At 38.0% G+C, this 18,874-nt stretch overlaps 1 protein-coding gene across 2 annotated transcripts in view; it reads right to left on the bottom strand.

Annotated features, from left to right (window-relative positions):
• Positions 1 to 16,907, bottom strand: part of MCMBP (minichromosome maintenance complex binding protein) — a 46,344-nt gene extending 29,437 nt beyond the window's left edge. Inside the window, exon 1 of one of the 2 annotated variants that reach the window (XM_032490779.1) lies at positions 16,565 to 16,907. In XM_032490779.1, coding sequence (XP_032346670.1) covers positions 16,565 to 16,622 — 58 coding nt within the window. In that variant the 5' untranslated portion in view covers positions 16,623 to 16,907. The remainder of the gene's footprint in view (positions 1 to 16,564) is intronic. The other variant, XM_032490780.1, reaches the window with a different exon arrangement.
• Between the last annotated feature and the right edge of the window lie 1,967 nt (positions 16,908 to 18,874).

Raw genomic sequence — 18,874 nt, 5'->3', positions numbered from 1 at the left:
ACAATAACTGTCCATTATTAATTAATTCCACTGCACATCCAGCACTCCACCAGGTGCTATCAGGATACTTAGAGCTAAGATAAGCTATGGATAAGACAAGAGGCAAAAGCAAAGAGGAGAAACTAATGCAGGTCAAAGAAATCTCAGAGGCAGCTTCCGAAAGTGTTTGATCCAGGCCTGGAAAGAGGGGTAGAAATGAAACATGTTGAGGTATAAGGAATGGGCATATTCCAGATGCAGGGCACTCTGAGGGAAGAAACAGCAAAGGTAAACCGAGGAAAAGGATGGACACTACAGAAATTCAAGTACATGGAGCACTAAGTGCCTGGGAGAGAATAAAGCCAATGAGCAAAAGGAAGATGAGGCCACACAAATCACAGGGAGTTTTCAGTGCCAGGCTACAGACTCGCTCTCTATTCACAGATAACTAACCTTTACATTCTCAGGCCCCAGCAAGGGCCTGGGACATAGCTACTGGAGTTAGAGAAGTAAAATTAAGTAAGTACAATGTAGAGAAAATAGGTTGTTCTGCAAAACAAGCATCCATGTCCTCTTTTTCCAGTGACGCAAGTGCCTCTTTTTAGGGGAGGAACCACTGCACACTCACTCTTAGTCCAAGGGTGGACCTGACCTAGGCCTCACAGTGGTTCTGATGATTGGTTTAAGGGTTCATCAACCAAGGACAATCCTGAGAATAAGGTTTAGGAACTGTGTTTGACATCATAGGTTATAATCCTGAAGCTGCAGGCGGCCACTGTGACCAAGGTCTGACTGAAGACTAAGCCATCCCAGAGGAAAGTGCAGAGAGACTGATTTCTGTAGACAGTCTGAAGCACTTGGCTGTAATTGAGCCTGACATTAACACACTCAGGAACTGTTACCTGAGACAACATATTCATCTTCTTTGGTTTAAATAGAATCGAGTTGGGCCATATGCAACCAAGAGTCCTGCTGAGCATACACATATCACTCTACCATACTTCCCATGAATCCCTGGCCTTCTGAATGTGAGCACCACTACACTCAATCCTGCCCTCGTTCAAGCGGTCAGGGAACTAAGGAACAAAAAACCATACACGCTTTTACACTTTCACCATCAGTGTATGAGGGATCTAGGTGTTCTCCTCCACCAACACTTGTCCATCTTTTTAATCACTGCGAGTCACTGTGCTGGGTATGCAGTGGTACTTCACTGTGGTTTTAATATGCATTTCCCTGATGACTAGTGATGTACACCTTTCCATGTGTTTATTGACCGTCGCAATAAATCCTTTTGTAAAGCGCCTGCTCACAATTTTTTCCATTAAAAAATGACTGTTGTGGCCTCCATGATTTGTACAAATTTGGGGTATTCTGGATGCAAGTCTTTTGTCAGACATATGTAGTAGGGCAAGTATTTTCTCCTAATCTAGTTTTCTTTTTAACATTCTTTACGATGTCTTTTTTTTTTCTTTTGATGGAGGTGCTGGGAATTGAACCCAGGACCTCTTGCAAGTTAAGCATGCACTCTACCACTGAGCTATACCACCCCCACCTTAATGGTATCTTTTGATAAATTTTCAATTTTGATGAAGTCCAATTTTTCCATTTTTTTCTCTTTTATGGCTACTGACCCCAAGTTCATGAAGATATTCTCCTATTTTTTACTTTTCACATTTAAGTCTATAATCCATATCAGGTTAATGTTTTTGTTTATAGCATGATGTACGGGTCAAGGCTCATTTCTTCCAAAAAGATATCCATTTGTCACAGCATTAATTAAAAGCCTTTCTAGCAGTAAACTGCCTTGGCACTAATGTGAAACTCAACTCCTAGACACCATTAAGAATGTCAAAAAGAAAGCTACAGATGAGGAGAAAATACTCGCCCTACAATACCCAATACCAAGTCGTCTTAATCACTATAGCTTGATAGTAAGTCTTAAAATCAGGTAATGTTCTCCAATTTTGTTTTTCAAGTTTGTCTGATTATTCTAGATCCTCAACATTTCTATATAATTTTGAGGAACAACTTATCAACTTCTATGTAGTCTTCTAAAATTTCAATTAGGGTTATATTGAATACAGATTTGAGGAGAATTTACATCTTAACAATATCAAGTCTTCCAATCTATTAACTTTTCCATGGGAGACAGCATAAGGAAACCTATATACAGATTCTTATAGACTCCATCTGTGTCTTCTCCCGCTTAGGATCTGGCTGTATATCTTTACCATGCTGCTATAATAAATCTTAGCCAGGAGTACAACTACATACTGAGTCATATATGTCATTTTAGTGAATCTCCAAACATAGGGGTGGTCTTGGAATCCCCAACATATTAATGTATTAATAGCTCATTTCTTTTTATTGCTGAGTAATATTCCACTGTTTAGCTGAACCACAATTTGTTTCTCCATTCACCTGCTGAAGGACATTTAGACTGTCTCCAGGTTTTGATAACTATAAAAAAATTATAAGCATTTGTATACAAGTTTTTGTGTGAACATAAGCTCTCATTTCTCTAGGGTAACAACCTAATGGAACAGTTGAGTATACATGTATGGTAAATACATCATTAACTTTAAGATTTCTCCTGCTTCCCAGAGTTGCTATATCATTTTGCATTCTTATCAGCAATGCATAAGATCCAGCTGTCTGCATTCTTTCCAGTACTTGTTATTGTCATTAAAAAAAAAAACTCTTAGCTATTCTAATAGTTGTGATATCCCACCACAGTTTAAATTTGCATTTCCCTAGTGACTAGCGATACTGAACTCTTTTCACGGGGTTATCTGCCATCCTTATATCCTCTCTGATGAAGTGTCCATTTAGAGCTACTTAAATCTTTTGCTCCTTTTTAAATTGGGTTAATTACTATTGCATTTTCTTTATATATTCTAGCTACAACTCATTTATTTGACCTATGATTTTCAAACATATTCTCTCAACCTATAGCTTGTCCTTACTTTTGCCTAATAATGTCTTGCAGAACAAAAGTTTTTAATTTTGATGGAGCCCAATTTATCAAACTTTCATTTTATGTAGTATCTTGGGAATTATGTCTAAGAACCCACTGCCAAATCTTGGGTTTACTTCTAAAAGTTCTATGTTTTAGGGTTTCTACTTAGCTCTATGACCCTTTTGTTTTTCTTACTGAGTTATAGTCAGTTTACAATGTTGTGTCAATTTCCAGTGTAGAGCACAATTTTTCAGTTATACATGAACATACATATATTCATTGCTGCATTCTTTTTCACTGTGAGCTACCACAAGATCTTGTATATATTTCCCTGTGCTATACAGTATAATCTTGTTTATCTATGACCCATTTTGATTTTTTATAAAGTATGAGATTTAGGTTGCGATTAATATTTCTGCATATAAATATCTAATTGTTTCAACATCTTTGTTGAAAAGAATATTCTTTGTCCACTGAATTGGCTTTTGTACATTTGTCAAAAGACAATTAGGGCGACAGGAATGAATCTTAAAAACATTATGCTAAAGTGAAATAATACAAAAAAGGAAAAATGTTGTATCTACCTATATAAGGTACCTAGAATAAGCAAATTCACAGAGGCAAAAGTAAAACAGAGGCTCTGGGGGGACACTGAAGGGAGGATCCCTGAGGGAGGGTGGACCTGAGGGAAGGGAAATCCTTTTTATCTTGAGTGAGTTTAGATAGTATGTGGTTGTGGTGGGCAGAATAATGGCCCCCCAAAGATGTCCACATCCTAAATCCCAGAACTGGTGAATATATTACTTTAGATGGTAAAAGGGAATTTAGGTGGAAGATGGAATTAAAACTGATAACCAGCTGACCTTAAAACAGAGAGAATATATGAGTGGGTCCGAGGTAATCACAAGGGTTCTCAAATGTGGTAGGAGGCAGAAGAGGAAGTCTCAGTGAGATGTAAGAACTTGACCTGCTGTTGCTGGCTTTGAAGATAGAAGGGGACCACAACCCAACAAATATTGGCAAACTCTAGGAGCTGGAAAAAGACAAGGAAACAGATTCTCCCATAGAGCTTCCAGAAAGGAATGCAGTTTTGCAGACACCTGATTTTATCCCAGTGAGACCCACATCAGACTTCTGGACCCCAGAACTCTAAAATAATAAATTCATGTTGTTTCAAGCTACTAAACCTGTGATAATTTGTTATAGCAGAAACAGGAAATGAATAGAATGTTTTTTAAGGAAGTGGTCCATTTCATCCAGGTTGTTGAATTTACTTCCATAGAACTATTTGCATTATTCTTTTCAAGACTGTATTATTCTTTTACATGCCTCTAATAGTATCTCCCCTTTCATTCCTGATATCAATAATCTTTGTCTTCTTTTTTTTTCTTTGCCAGTCTGGCTAGATGCTTATGAACTGTAAAGGTCTTTTTCAGTAAAAAAACAAAACAAAACAAAATCCAACAAACTCTGGGTTTGATTTCCTTTTTCTTCTGTTTCCAATTTCATTCATTTCTGGCTTGGTCTTTATTATTTCCTTTGTTCTGTGTGATTTGGGTTTATTTTGCTCTTCATTTCATTTCATAAGGAAGAAGCTTAAATTATTGATTTGAGACCTTTCTTCTCTTCTAGTAAATGCCCTAAAGCCTCTTAGCACATCTTTGGCTTATCACACAAATTTTGATATGCTGTATTTTCATTTTCATTTAGTTCAAAATATTTTAAAATTTCCCTTGTGACTTATTTTTGATCCACAGATTGTTCAGAAGTGTTATTTCCACAAGTTTGAATTTCTTGTTACCTGTTACTGACTTCTAATTTCATTATGGTCAAAGAATATACTTTGATGATTACAGTTCTTTCAGGTTTGTTAAATATTTGTTTTATGATGCAGGACATGGTTTACCTTGGTGACTATTTCACGTGCACTTGAAAAGAATGTGTATTGTACTGTTGTTAAGCATAGTGTTCTACAAATGTCAACTCAATCTACTTCACTCATGGTGTTGTATGGTTCTATATCCTTGTTGATTTTCTGCCCACTAGTTCTGCTGCAGTACTCAGAGGAATAGTTACGTCTCCAACTATAATTGCAGACTTGTCTATTTCTCCTTTCAGTTTTGTCAGTTTTTGCTTGTATTTTGAAACTCTGTTGTTGGGTGCACTTACATTTACATCTTCCTGGTGAATTGACTGCCTTATCATTATGCAACGTGCCTCTTGTTCGCTTCTCACACAACCTTTCTTAAAATGATTTAAAATTTAAAAAGATGAATTCAATAAAGACAAAGACACAGGACCCAAGAAACAGCAGGATTAACTCATGAATGCAACAGGGAAAAAAAAAACAAAAAAACAAAAAACGCCAGTATGAAAACTAAGGAACAAACCTAAAAATCAACTGCACAAATTAGAGGAATGATTCAGTCGGCTCATTGAAGAACATTCACAAAAAGACAACAGTTTTGAGTAAATAAGTGTTATGAATAAAATGTTGAAGAAACTTAGTGAAAATGTCAAATTTCTGTTCAACAGGAAAAGTAATGCAATAATACAAGCAAACATAAGTAAGTTAAATTTTAACATACTATTGCTTAAGAAAATAAGATACATAGGCACCTAACAATATAACCTTAAAAATACATAAAGCAACAACTTTCAGAACTAAAGAGGAAAAAAATAATCAAACAGCAATCAGAGACCTTTCCACAGCCCTCTCAGAAACAAATTAAACACAAAACACAAAAATACAGCAAATACGAATAAGATAATAAGTTCTCTGTTAATATATATAAATACCCAAACATATAATTTTTGGTACATGTGATATTCACAAAAAGTTCTATGCACTAGCCACAAAGGAAATCTCAATAGATATCAAATGTACAATACATTCTCTGACCAAAACGTGACAAGATAAGAACTCAGTAACAAAGGAAAGTTTAAAACAACAGCATCCTTGTCTCTGTGACGACTTAAGAAAAACCAAGCAGACCCGTACTATTAATTAGTTCTTAGTTTAGAGAGGAATTTGGAGTGATAATTATGAAATACTCGCAGATAGATGACAAAGAAAGCTGTACAGGTTAATATTTGTGGGATACTAAAGTGGTGTTTAGAAAGAATTATATTAAGACAGACAAATTTTCTAGCAAGACTGTACAGGAGAAAAACAAAAAGGATACAAAGAAACAATAAAATTTACAAATAAATAAAAACAAGAGAAGAGAAAGAAACAAGACACAAAACTAAAAGGAAAAAGCAATTGTAGGTAATAGGAAAAATAAAATTTTTAAAAGAGAAATGCTATAGATAAAAGAAATACTTAAAGCTATGTAAAATTATCACGAACTATGAATAATTTGAAAAAATTCAGATAAAATGCATAAATTTCTGAGAAAATATAAATTGCCAAAACTGGCACAAAATAAGAAGACTGAATTCTTATTTTTTTAACAATTTGGTCAAAAAACATTGTACGTTCAAAATCCATGTAAGAGAAACAAAAGAAACAGTAGCTAATCCTTCCTCCCGAACCCATGAAGGCCCATGTCCAGAAAATTTTGCAGTTTCAGGACAATTTCACAGAAGATAAAGAAGCAAAACTCCTATATAAACTATTAACTGAATCCAATAGAATATTTTTAAAAAATCACGTTTGAGTAGCACTTATCCCAATAATGCAATAATAGTTTATTATTAGAAAAATCTATTAGCATAATATACCACACTAAAAGAGTAAAAGAAAAAAAAATGACCTTCTCAGGGGATACAGAACCAAGCACTTGATGATGTCTAAGGCCTATTTCATGATGAAAAATTATAAATTATGGTTTGATATTAAACTTTGAAGTATAAGAGAAATGATTTGACCTTGATTCTTAAAAGACTATCCTTAAAGCAAAATAATTTAATGACAAGATTATACTTTCTTTCCCACTGGTACAAACACCCTAGTAGATCTTACAGGGAAAACAACTATACAATCATAACTCACAAATGTTATTCACTAATTTTTTAAATTGAGGTATTGTTGATGTACAATATTATGTAAGTTTCAATGCACAACACAGTCATTCACAATTTTTAAAGCTTTTACTCCATTTATAACTATCATAAAATATTGGCTATGTTCCCTGTGCTGTACAAAATATCCTTTAGATTTTTTTTTATACACAATAGTTTCCACCTCTTAGTCTCATAGCCCTATCTTGTCCCTCCCTACCTCCCTCTTCCCACTGGTAACCACTAGTTTGCTCTCCATATCTGTATGTTTCTTTTTTGTTATATTCACTAGTTTGTTTAGTCACTGATTTTTAACCTTTACAACATGATCAGATGAAACACAAATTATAGTTACATACAGAATATAAATATTATAAACTTTGGTAATATATAATGAATGGCACAAATTGGGTAGAAGCAATGGAGGGCAGAATAGAGACACTAATTTCCTCAGTGAAAGACCTGAATTAGTATCTAAAATTGATGGAGAAAAAAAGAATATGCCTTTAAATCTAAAAGGAAAGCAACAGAAGAATTAAAAATAATGTAAGTGAGAAACCCAAAGCTTTCCACTAAAATTAGGAGAAACCACTAAAATTAGGAACAAGGTAAGGATGCCTCCTCTCATCACTCCTTTTCAACATGGTACTGGAGTCCTAGCTAATGCAATAAGACAAGCAAAGGAAATAAGAAGTATACTGATAGAATAAAAAATAAAAAACTGTCTTTGCTTGCAGAAGACAAGATTTTCTATGTAGAAAATCCAAAAGAATCAACAAAGAAATCTTCCTGGCACTACTAAGCTGTTAGAGCAAGGCTGCAGGATGCAAGGTTAATATATAAAAGTCAATCACTTTCCTATGAACTACCAATACACAAGGAGAATTTGAAATAAAAAACACAGTATCATTTATAGTAGCATCCCCCAAAATGAAGTTCTTGGGTATAAATCTAACAAAATATGTACAAGATACAAAACTTGAAAGAAATAAAAGAAGAATTAAGTAAATGGAAATTCCATGTTCATGGATAGAAAGACTCAGTATTATCAAGATGCTGGTTCTTCCCAACTTGATCTATAGATTAAACACAATCCCAATCAAATCCCAACAAGTTATTTTGTGCATATTGACAAACTGAATCTAAAGTTTATATCAAGAGGCAAGAGACCCAGAATAGCCAACACAACATTGAAGAAGAACAAAGTTGGAGGACAAAGAATCCTTAAACTCAATAAGAAAATGAACACCCAATTGAAAAATAGGCCAAAGACCTGAACAGACACCTCACCAAATACATACAGGTGGCAAATAACTAAATGAAAAGCTGCTCCACATTACATACCATTAGGGTAATACAAATTAAAACAACAATGAGATACCTCTATATTCCAAAATCTAGAACCTCTACACTTCAAAATCCAGAACACTAATAACATCAAATGCTAGACAGGATGTGGAACAACAGGAACTCTCATTCACTGCTGGGGGGAATGCAAAATAGTACAACCATTCTGGAAGACAGTTTGGCAGTTTCATACAAAGCTAAACATACTCTTAACCTTACCAACCACACTCCTTGGTACTTACCCAAAGGAGTTGAAAATTTACATATACAAAAAACCCTGTATATGGATGTTTATAGCAGTTTTTTTTTAATTTGGGGGGGGCAATCAGTATTTTCTTATTTATTTTTAATGGAGGTACTGGGGATTGAACCCAGGACCTTGTGCATGCTAAGCACATACTCTACCACTGAGCTATCCCCTCCCCTTAGCAGTTTTTATTTGTAACTACCAAAACTTAGAAGCAACCAAGATGTCCTTTAGTAGGTGACTGGATAAGTAAACTGTGGTATACCTAGACAATGGAACACAGAACTGAAAAGAAATGCAGTGTCAAGCCAGGAAAAGACATGGAGGAAACAAACACATATTACAAGTGAAAGGATCCAATCTGAAAAGTCTACATACTGTATGATTCCAACTATATGACATTCTGGAAAAGGTAAAGCTATGGAGACAGTAAAAAGAGATCAGTGGTTATCAGGGGTTAGCGAGGAGAAGGGGATGAATAGGCAGAGCACAGAGGATCTTAGGGCAGCGAAACTATCCTGTGTGATACTATGATGATGAATACATGTTATTATGCATTTGTCCAAAGCCACAGAACGTACACCACCAAGAATGATCCCTAATGTAAACTATGGACTTTGAGTGATCATGATGTGTCAGTGTAGGTTCAACAATTCTAATGAATGTACCACCCTGGTGGGGGAAGTTGATAATGGGGGAGGCTACGTAAGTGTGAGGACAGGGGGTATTTGGGAAATCTCTACATCTGCTACTCAATTTTGCTGTGAATCTAAAAGGGCTCTGAGAGGTCTTCAAAAACCAGGATGAGGGGAAAGCACACACAGAGACTCAAATGAAGGTAAAATATATGTTGATTAGAATAATGGTTGTAAACTGTAAATTTTACTGAAGTACAGTAGCTAATGTTTAATGAACTCTTAAGACTGCGCCAGGCACTATTCTAAGCACTTTATATGCAGTATCTCATAGGCCTTACAACAGGCCTATGAAATGGATTCTCTTTTCATCCCCACTTTACAGATGATAAAACTGAAGTAAAAAAGTTACTCAAAGTTAGGAAGTTAAGAGGGGCCAAGCAGCGACCTACTAAAGAAGTGGTCGGAGTGGTGTGCCCTAGATGCTAGCAATAGGAGATACATTTCCCACAGAAAATTTAAAAAAAAAAAAAAAACCAACTAAAATTCTGCTTCTACCATGCAATAGCAATTCTAAACAACATCAGCGATAAAATATTCTTCCTTGGAAAATCTTTTGTTGGTATAAATCCTAAACAATTGTGGTTACTGCTAAGTTTTAATAAGATATGTGGAAATATCAAATTAGCACATTTTTACTACTTACCCTTTAATAAACATAACATTCTACACAGAAGTGAATTTGAAGAATCCCTAGTTACATACTTGGCTCCCAACAGACTCAGCTACATGCACTTGTTTGGACAGTAAATTTCTAAATGGTACAGAACAGTCCAAACTTGGTTAAAGCACAGTTAAGTATGCCCCAAGTCCCATGGAACTCTAAGGTCTGACATGTATACAAAAGATTTTAAGTAAACAACACAATGACTGTAAAGAGGAAGGAGAACTTGAGTTATTTCAATTCTATCTTCTATGGGACAACTTACTGGAGTCTTTATTTGTGTTTAATATTCAAAACAGTGAAACAGTGTGAAGTGAGAGGTGTAGTAGTTGCAAATTTTGCTCATGAAAGTGTTGCTGAATTTGAATCATATCTTCAATATTGAAATGTATTCTTCTTAAACTGCTATTTTTTAAAAACTAAAAATAAATCAAAAAGATGTTAGTAACATCACTGGAAAGATTTGGTAGCTAATATGTATCTTTTGTAGATGTTTCAGTTTTACTAAAACTCATTTATTAGTTAACAGGCAATTGTTTATATAAAATATTATTATCTCAAACTATAACTAAAAGGACAAATTCAAACTACTAGATAGGTATAAATACTACTGAGTAAGTAATTGAGACATTTTGTCCTGCAAAAACTTAGCAAGTTATTCTTAATACAAAGAATTCATTAATGATATGATTAACACAAAAGTATTCAAATCTGAAGAGTGATACCCATATCAACATGAAACAACATCAACATAGTAGAACTGAACAACAAGAAATTCTAAAATGGGCACGGTGGTGGTGGAGTTGACAGAAGCAATGTCTAGATCTATTTTGAAATATGTAATTACTTTGAACATTGCGTATAGCTTCATTTCATGATTATTACTGAAAAGAATTCTGTAGCATAAAGATGGGAGACATTAAAAAATGATCCACTTGAAGAGCTACATACCCTGAGTTTGGCCCTGTAGTTAAGAAACAGTCTGGCTCCAGAAGCTGTAATCTTTACTATTCTCTATTATCAAAAGAAGTAAATACACTGCAGATTCAATGCAACCCCTATCAAAATGCCAACTGCCTTTTTTGCAGCAATAAACAGGCTTATTCTAAACTCATATGGGAATACAAGGGATTCTGAAGAGCCAAAATAATCTTTAAAAAAAAAAAAAAAAGCCAAAGTTGGCGGAGTCACACTTCATTTCAAAACTTACTACAAACCTACAGTAATCAAAACAACATAGTACTGGCAGAAGGATAAATACATAGATCAATGGAATGGAATTGAGAGTTCAGAAATAAAGCTATCCATCTATGGTCATCTGGTATGTGTGTGTGTGTATCTGTTTTCTTTTCTTTTTTTTTTTTAAACAAAGTTGCCAGGAAAGAATAGTCTTTTCAACAAACAGTGCTAGGGAGCTTCCAGACTGGTAAACACAACCACATGCTGAAAGGCTAGCACATCCAAGTTTCACGGAGACAGAAGCTCTTCCACAAGGGACCCTTCCAGACCTTGCCCTATGTACCTCCTTCACTTGGCTGTTCATTTGTATGTTTTATGATATTCTTAAAAATAAACTGGTAAATCTTAAAACACACACACACACAAATGATGCTGGGAGAACTAGATATCCACATGCAAAAGAATAAACTTGGATCCATACCTCATACCACACACAAAAATTAACTCAAAATGGATCGAAGACTTAAAGGAGATAAAACTATAAAATTCTTAGAAGGAATACAGGTGTAAATCTTTGTGATCTTGCATCAGACAAAAGCTTCTCAAATATGGCACCAAAAGCATAAGCAATTAAAGGAAAACAGATAAAGTGGACTTCATCAAAATTAAAAATTTGTACCAGAAGACACTATCAAGAAAGTGAAAAGACAATTTATAGTATGGGAGAAAATATTTATGAATCATGTATCTGATAATGATCTAGTATGCAGAATATGTAAAGAACTTGATAACTCAACAATAAAAAGACAAAACTCAAATTAAAAAATCTGCAAATAATCTGAAGACATTTCTCCAAATAAGATATACAAATGGCCAATATGCATATGAAAACATATTATTATTATCAGTTACTGGGAAATGCAAATTGAAACCACAATGAGATATCACTTCACTCCCAGTAGGATGGCTATAACCAATAAAACAGATCATAACAAGTGTTGAAGTGGACTGAAGAAACTGAAACCCTCATTCACTGCTGGTGGAAATGTAAAATGGTACAAACACGTTTGAAAGCAGTTCCAACATAAAATGACCATAAGGCCTAGCAATCCCACTCTGAGGCATACTCCCAAGAGAATTGAAAACATGTTCTCATAAAAACTTGCACATGAATGTTTATAACAGCATTATTCACAGCAGCCAACAAGTGATAAATGGATAAACAAAATATGGTATACCCATACAATAGAATATTATTTTCCATCATAAAAAGGAATGCAGTACTGCTGTGTGCTACAATATGAATGAATCTTGATAATATGTTAAGTTAAAGAAGCCAGACACAAAAGGTCTTAATGTTGTATGATTCCACTTATATGAAATGTCCAGACTTGGTAAACCATAGACAGAAGTAAATCAGTGGTTGCAAGAGAATGGAGGAGGGGGCAATTGGAAGTGACTGCTAACAGATATGGGGCTTCTTTTTGATGAAATGATGGAAATGATAGTGGTGATGGTTGCACACCACAGTGAACATACTAAAAACAACTGCACTTTACATTTTAAAATGAATTTTATGTTCTATCTCAATAAAAAAAACCATAATCAGAAATAGTAAAAAGTGGTAACCTCAGTGGAATAAAAGCAGCATATTTTTACTCTTCATTTTTAATAACATCATGCTATTTTTTAACCATGTGCAAGTTTTTATTCAATAATTTTAAAATCATACATATATATATAAGTATAGCTATATATATATTCACGTCTTTTGCCCCAGCTGCCCAATCCATTCTTCTTCTCTGAGAACTCCCCTCACTGTTGAGCTGTGGGCCTCAATAGTTACGACTATCCTATATAACTCTGTGCCCTGGGCATAGTTGACAGGTCCAGAGGTGCTCCAGAGGTGGACCCCTGACTTCATGCTGGGCCAGTCAGATTCTCTAACCCTGGAATTTGGGAATAAGATAAAGATGCTAGCTCAAGTGAGTTGCAACTGACAAGTGAAACCGGGAGCTGTGGAGCAGAGAAAGACAGAAGTTTGTGTGCAGAGATGAATACAGCCTAAAGGGAGAAAAACTGAGAAAAGGTGCTTGGTTGGATTCCCACTAGCTTTCCAACTCCTGAATGCACTCAGTAGTCTCTTTCGATACCAGGCCACCCTCCCTGCCTTTGGGTTCTATAGCTTTATAACAAATTCCTTTTTTTCAGTGGCCTAACAAGGGTGGTAGGAGAGATCCAAAGTGGATACAGACAAAAGGTGGTGAACTGTCTGTTTAGAATCATGGTGACAATAAAAAAGCAGACAAACTTTTAGTTGATTTTATTATTGCTTTAAATTCTCTAAAATGTTAGTGAAAAAAAAAAAAAAAACTACTACTCTCTGCCCCCCTCCACACACCACTGCTCTTTTTTTCATGAGCTAGTCTAGTTCTATTGGAAATGACTAAAGTGCCTTGAATATACCCAAAATTAATGATCTCGAGCCAACCAACAACCTGAAGAGAAAACAAATAAATCACAGTTGATAAGCATCCTACTTCTTCTGAAATTAGCAGCAGTTATTAATTCAAGTTATTAATTAACTCAAGTGAAGATTTCCTTTTTTAAAATAAAAAATGATTAAAAGATAAAGAAGTACACACACGTTTTTTCTTACTTAAGTTTCCTGCTTTTGTTTAAGGGAAACAATCTGATATGGGTCACTAACTTAATCACTGTGGGGACTGAGCCATTGGTGTTATGCACATAATAGAGCCCAATAAAGTATTCCTAAATCTTAAGCCTTTGGACCTCAATATTCTGTATATAAAATCTTTTAGAAACTGGAACAGAAACATTAAAGGCATTTTATGAAGGCTTATAGGAAAAAAATCTACATATGAGCAATTGCAATGTGGCAGATACAAATTCAAAACATAGATTGGTTCACAAAGATAAACTATGATGCATACAGTTATGATTGGCCACTAACAGAATTTCAAAGTTTCTTATCTGAACCAAGAAGAAAGAATTAGGATTTGCATATGAAAAGTAACTCATACCTAGTATGATCACATTCTCTGAACCAACATAAAGTCGACCAGGACTGTCCTTAGTTTTGATTTGTGGTCACAGTAATCACCACAATTTACACCATTTCTGATTGATTAATCTTTCTTTCCACTGCCTCTGCTCAACAAATGTTCACAGAGTACTTCTGATGTACAGGTGTATTCTAGGTGAACAAAATGGGCACGTCTGAATTCCCAGGGTTAAAATAAACTCAAGGAGCCCAAGAAACAAGTAATTTCAACGACATGCTTTGCAAGCTAATTTTCAGGCCTCACAGGATCCTATAATTACATGGATCAGGAGGTACTTAACTTAGGTTCCCAAAGGAAGAGTAAGATTTAGCCAGGAAAGTGGAAGTGGGATAGAAAAGGGGGACCAGGCAAAGGAAACAGCCTATGCAGAAGGCCCAGAGGCAAGGTTCAAAATCAAAGAACTGAAAGAAAGTTCAATATGAAGAGGAATATAGTGATGAGGTCTGAGAGCTGGGCAGAGGTGGACCAAGAAGTCCTCAAAGACCACAACAGATGAGCATTACTTCTCTATTTGGGGAGAAAATGGATTTAAAACAATCTACTAAACCAAAAAGAGTCTACAAGTGTAACACCTCACTCACTTTTCACACAAACATACCTGTAATGCTGTTATTATAAAGCTATTCAATATATTCACAGCGATAGGAAAATATAGCAAAAATATATACTGCACATCAGTACAGCTTCTACAAAAACATCAGGACTATAAGACAGTATTAGTTTCTTCTCTGTAAGACACAACCTGTATGAGAATAAAATATTCTGGAGGAAAACACATCAAGGTCCAGGTTGCCACAACAATCCACAAACTCTACAAAATACTATAAAGTTAGTATTTTGTTTCCAAATTACACCCTTTTTGTACTATGATGAGACATGTCCCTTAGGATTATACACTTAGGAGACAAAATCTGACACAAATACATTCAAATCAATACCAAATATAAAATCATCTCATTTATCCAGCAAGATTAGGGTAGAGGTACTTTTCATAAACAAATTTTTTAACAATTAATACTGGAATTTCACCCTTTAAGCACCAAAACTACTTTTTGAAAGATTCTTCCTGAAAAAGTATTTATGTGTCTGTACCTTCTTAAATCAACTGTGCAATTTAATCTTCACTCCACATTTTGGCGCCATTATTTTGAAAATCAACTATGGGTTCCAGTATTCATTATGAATATCAATTACTAGGATTTACTGTAGAGGTATGTGCCCCTTCAAAAGCACCCTTCATGGATATAGAGTGATTTTAATTTCTTAAAAAATATATAATTTATAATTTTTTCTTTATCAGGTTGTCAGTGTTGACTGGCTACAATCTGGATGCCTACCCAAGCCTTCTAATTTGCTGCCTCTAGTTTCAGCCTGAGAAACCAGATAACTAAACTAGTTCAAATTATAAGGAAAAATTAATAGAGTCGGTGAGTGAGTCTTTCCTACAAGAAATACATACATTTTATGCCACTGGTTTTGGCTGCTGGGGACTATTTAGCGTCTTAATAGGCGTTCTCACTAATCCATGATGTTTTAAGTGAGCGAAAGCCACTGTACAACTTTAACTCCTGACAAGTCAGGTGCTACGATCTAACATAGTGATTTCTGGCTGGGTTTGCCTCCACCCTTCCTAAATGCAAAAGACATGGAGAGGGGCGCAAAATGCCCAGCTAACCTCAAACAAACCTAAATTTTGCGTAGTGTACCCTAGCAGCAAAGTGGCATTAATAATAACTGCAACTAAAATTTACTAAGCTTGTTTGTAACACTCCATGAAGGAACGCATTTGAGTAGTTTAACATTTCTTGCTAGCTCTGGCACAAGAGGAGATGGAGACTAGGCATGTTTTAAAAGGCATCCTGAAAGAAAAATAAAGCTATTCCACTAAATCTTATCTCGAAAAGAGAGGATGTGTGTAGTACAGGAGTTAGAGCCAACTTCTGCTGCAAGCGAGCGAGCGAGCACTCCCCCGACACACCGGAAGTTTTGAAATATCCTGCAGGCTTCCCATAGGCAAAGTGCTATTCCTTTACCCCATCTCTGCGGGCCCTCCCGAAGATTCAGGGACCCTCCGAGTTTTGCCGCACGCGGGGCTCGGGCCCCCAGCACAGCCACGAAGGGACGCCAGGCCATCAATCACGGCCAGCCGCCTGCTCCTCGCGGCGTAACCTTGGCCGCTCGCGAATCACGAATCGGGCAGGTGGGAGGCACCTGCGGCCGGGCCCGGCAAGCCGCGGCCCGGGGTCTGGGGTGTCCAGCGCCGGCCGGCGCAGGCCCGGCCGACCGTCTCGGCCGCGCGAGCCCTCGAGGTGGCCCCGCGTGGGGCCGCGCGGCAGGGCAGGGCCCGGGGCTCGGTCAACTCGGCAACCCGCCCGGCCCGCCCCCGGCGCCGCCACTCACCGAAGAAGCCCTGCACGATCCCCAGCGGGTGGCTCAGCCAATCCTCTCCACAGGGCATCTCGCCGACGGGCCGGGGCCGGCGCGGCCCGGCGTCCGGCGCCGCGGCTCCTCCGCTGGGGCTCGGCCGCTCCTCGTCCGCACCCTCCCACGCAGGGTGAGCCTCGCGGCACGGGCCGCCCGGCCTCCCCGAGCCTCAGAGAACCGCGGCTGTGGCGGCGGCAGCCGAGGAGCTGCCGGCGACGGGCAGGCGGCGCGTGCGGGACCCCAACCTCCACTTCGCACAATGGCGGGAAATAGGCGCCGCCGACCGCGCTGCCTGCGACCTGGGTGGAGCTCGCGCGGGGAGGGGCGGCGGGAGCGCGCTGCGCGGCACCGCGGCGGGGGGAGGGGCGGGCCAGTGGGGGGGCGGGGCCGCGGCGGCGGCGGCGCGGCCGCCATCTTGGAGACAGGCGAAAGGAGAGGCAGGCGCGGCTCCGGGATCGTGCATCCCTGCTTCGCAGGCCGAGAGCAGCGTGTGCTGTTTGTGCCTCTGTGCAGGCTCGAAGGGGGAAACTCCCGAAGTTCGGTTATTCATTCATAGTGCGAGGCCTTGCACAGGTCAGAGGCCGTAACAACCCAGAAGCACAAGGCCAAAGACACCTCAAAGTTATCTCTGGGCACAGAGGGTAAAGCAGGCTGGTGTCTGCCCGTCACCTCCTCCTTCCTCTTGGGGTTTTTTTTCTTTTATTTTCTTTTGTTTTCTTTTCTCTTATTTGTGTGTGTGTCTGGTTGAAACCCTATGTAGTGACTTTCCCTCAGCTGGATGAAGTCTTACCCCACTGAGGGAGGTGTGCATTAGATAAGGGGGGCTTTGAAAGATCCCCCAAGCTCCCTTTGCTGTCATCTCATTGTAGAGGGACTCGTTCCTAATTGAGAGGCAAGCTCATAACTGAAAACATACCCTGGCCTGTGTCTATCTAGGAGCTGGAAACAGCCAAGAAGCTCTGGCGAGTTTCCTGCAAAACATGTCAGGACACCCTCAGAATGAAGACGTGGCATCCACACATGAAGGAGCAAGTCAAGAGTAAATACTGAATGAGGAAATTCGGAAAATATCCAAGTTCTGTAATGAAACAGCACGTTTCCAGTCAGCCCTTTTCCCCTAGGCCTGGAATATATCTGCGAAAACCCCAGTCTCATCAGCTGAAAATAGGTAGTATTAACAAGAATGAACAGTCTTAGAAAGTGGGAAGCTGAAGAACTGAACTCAGACCTCAAGCCCTCCTTAGAGGAAAAGGAGGTATCTTGTATTTGTCATCGTGAACTGATTATATTCCACTTTCTGTATCCAGGGATCAAGGTTGGTTGAATCCTCGGATGCAGAATCTGCAGGTATAGAGGGCGGGATACCGAGGGCCCACTGTACTAGGCTGTTTTATATAAGGAACTTGAGCATCCTCAGAAATCCGTAGGGACCTACAACCAATTTTCCCCCAACTGATAAAGGATAGGGGATGACTGTAATTGGCATACTGTGTTATACATCTGGCTTTTGTGAGTTTGAGTGAGCTGAGAAAACAGTTTCAAATCCAGGGCATTATCACCACTTCTTTCATTCATTCCTTAGCAGACAGGGCTGCCAAGTCCCTGGTATTGAGTGGAGGAATCCATTATTTTAGCTTCAGGGCCAGTAGTGTGCAAAGTAAATGTATGTCATGAACATATCTGCTTTTAAGTCATAATAATTTCAGATTTGCTTTATATGAAATTGCAGCTGGATACCAATTCAGCGGTGGCTAGGAACGCTTCAGCTTTTGGTTTCTTCCTCTGTATTTAGTGATTTGTAAACAGTTGCTCCGATTTTACTTTTAGAGACACTGTGATCTTCCTGAAATGTAATTCCTTTATAATGTGAGTAATTTCACCCTCTGATTTTCCGGCAGTAAGATGTTATGATACTATTAATAAGTAGTTATGAAAATTTGAAAAGCCAGGAGAAGGTCCATGAGGGTGCAAGTCTGTGGCAAGATTTTTTTCCTCCACTGGTAATCACACTTTTGCCCCCACCCCAAGTCTGTTTTTTTGAGGAGGGCGTTAAGAAACCCTGTCTGCAAGTAACTACTGAATGCATTGGAAATACTGGGGTGAAAAAGGGAGCTACTGTCCCTGCCTTCATGGAATGTATAGGTCGGTGAAAGACTTATTACTAAATAAATATTCATTTACAATCACGATAGGTGCCAGCCAAGAAAAAGAAGAATGAACAGCACCATTCCATCTAGTGAGGGAAGGTTGTGGGTAAAGGGGGAAGGATCCTTCAGGGATTTCCTG

This window comes from Camelus ferus, chromosome 11 (genome assembly GCF_009834535.1).
Source record: "Camelus ferus isolate YT-003-E chromosome 11, BCGSAC_Cfer_1.0, whole genome shotgun sequence".
NCBI lineage: Eukaryota > Metazoa > Chordata > Mammalia > Artiodactyla > Camelidae > Camelus > Camelus ferus.
The sequence above is the reverse complement of the archived record's forward strand: the minus strand, read 5'-3'. Positions and strand labels throughout refer to the sequence as shown.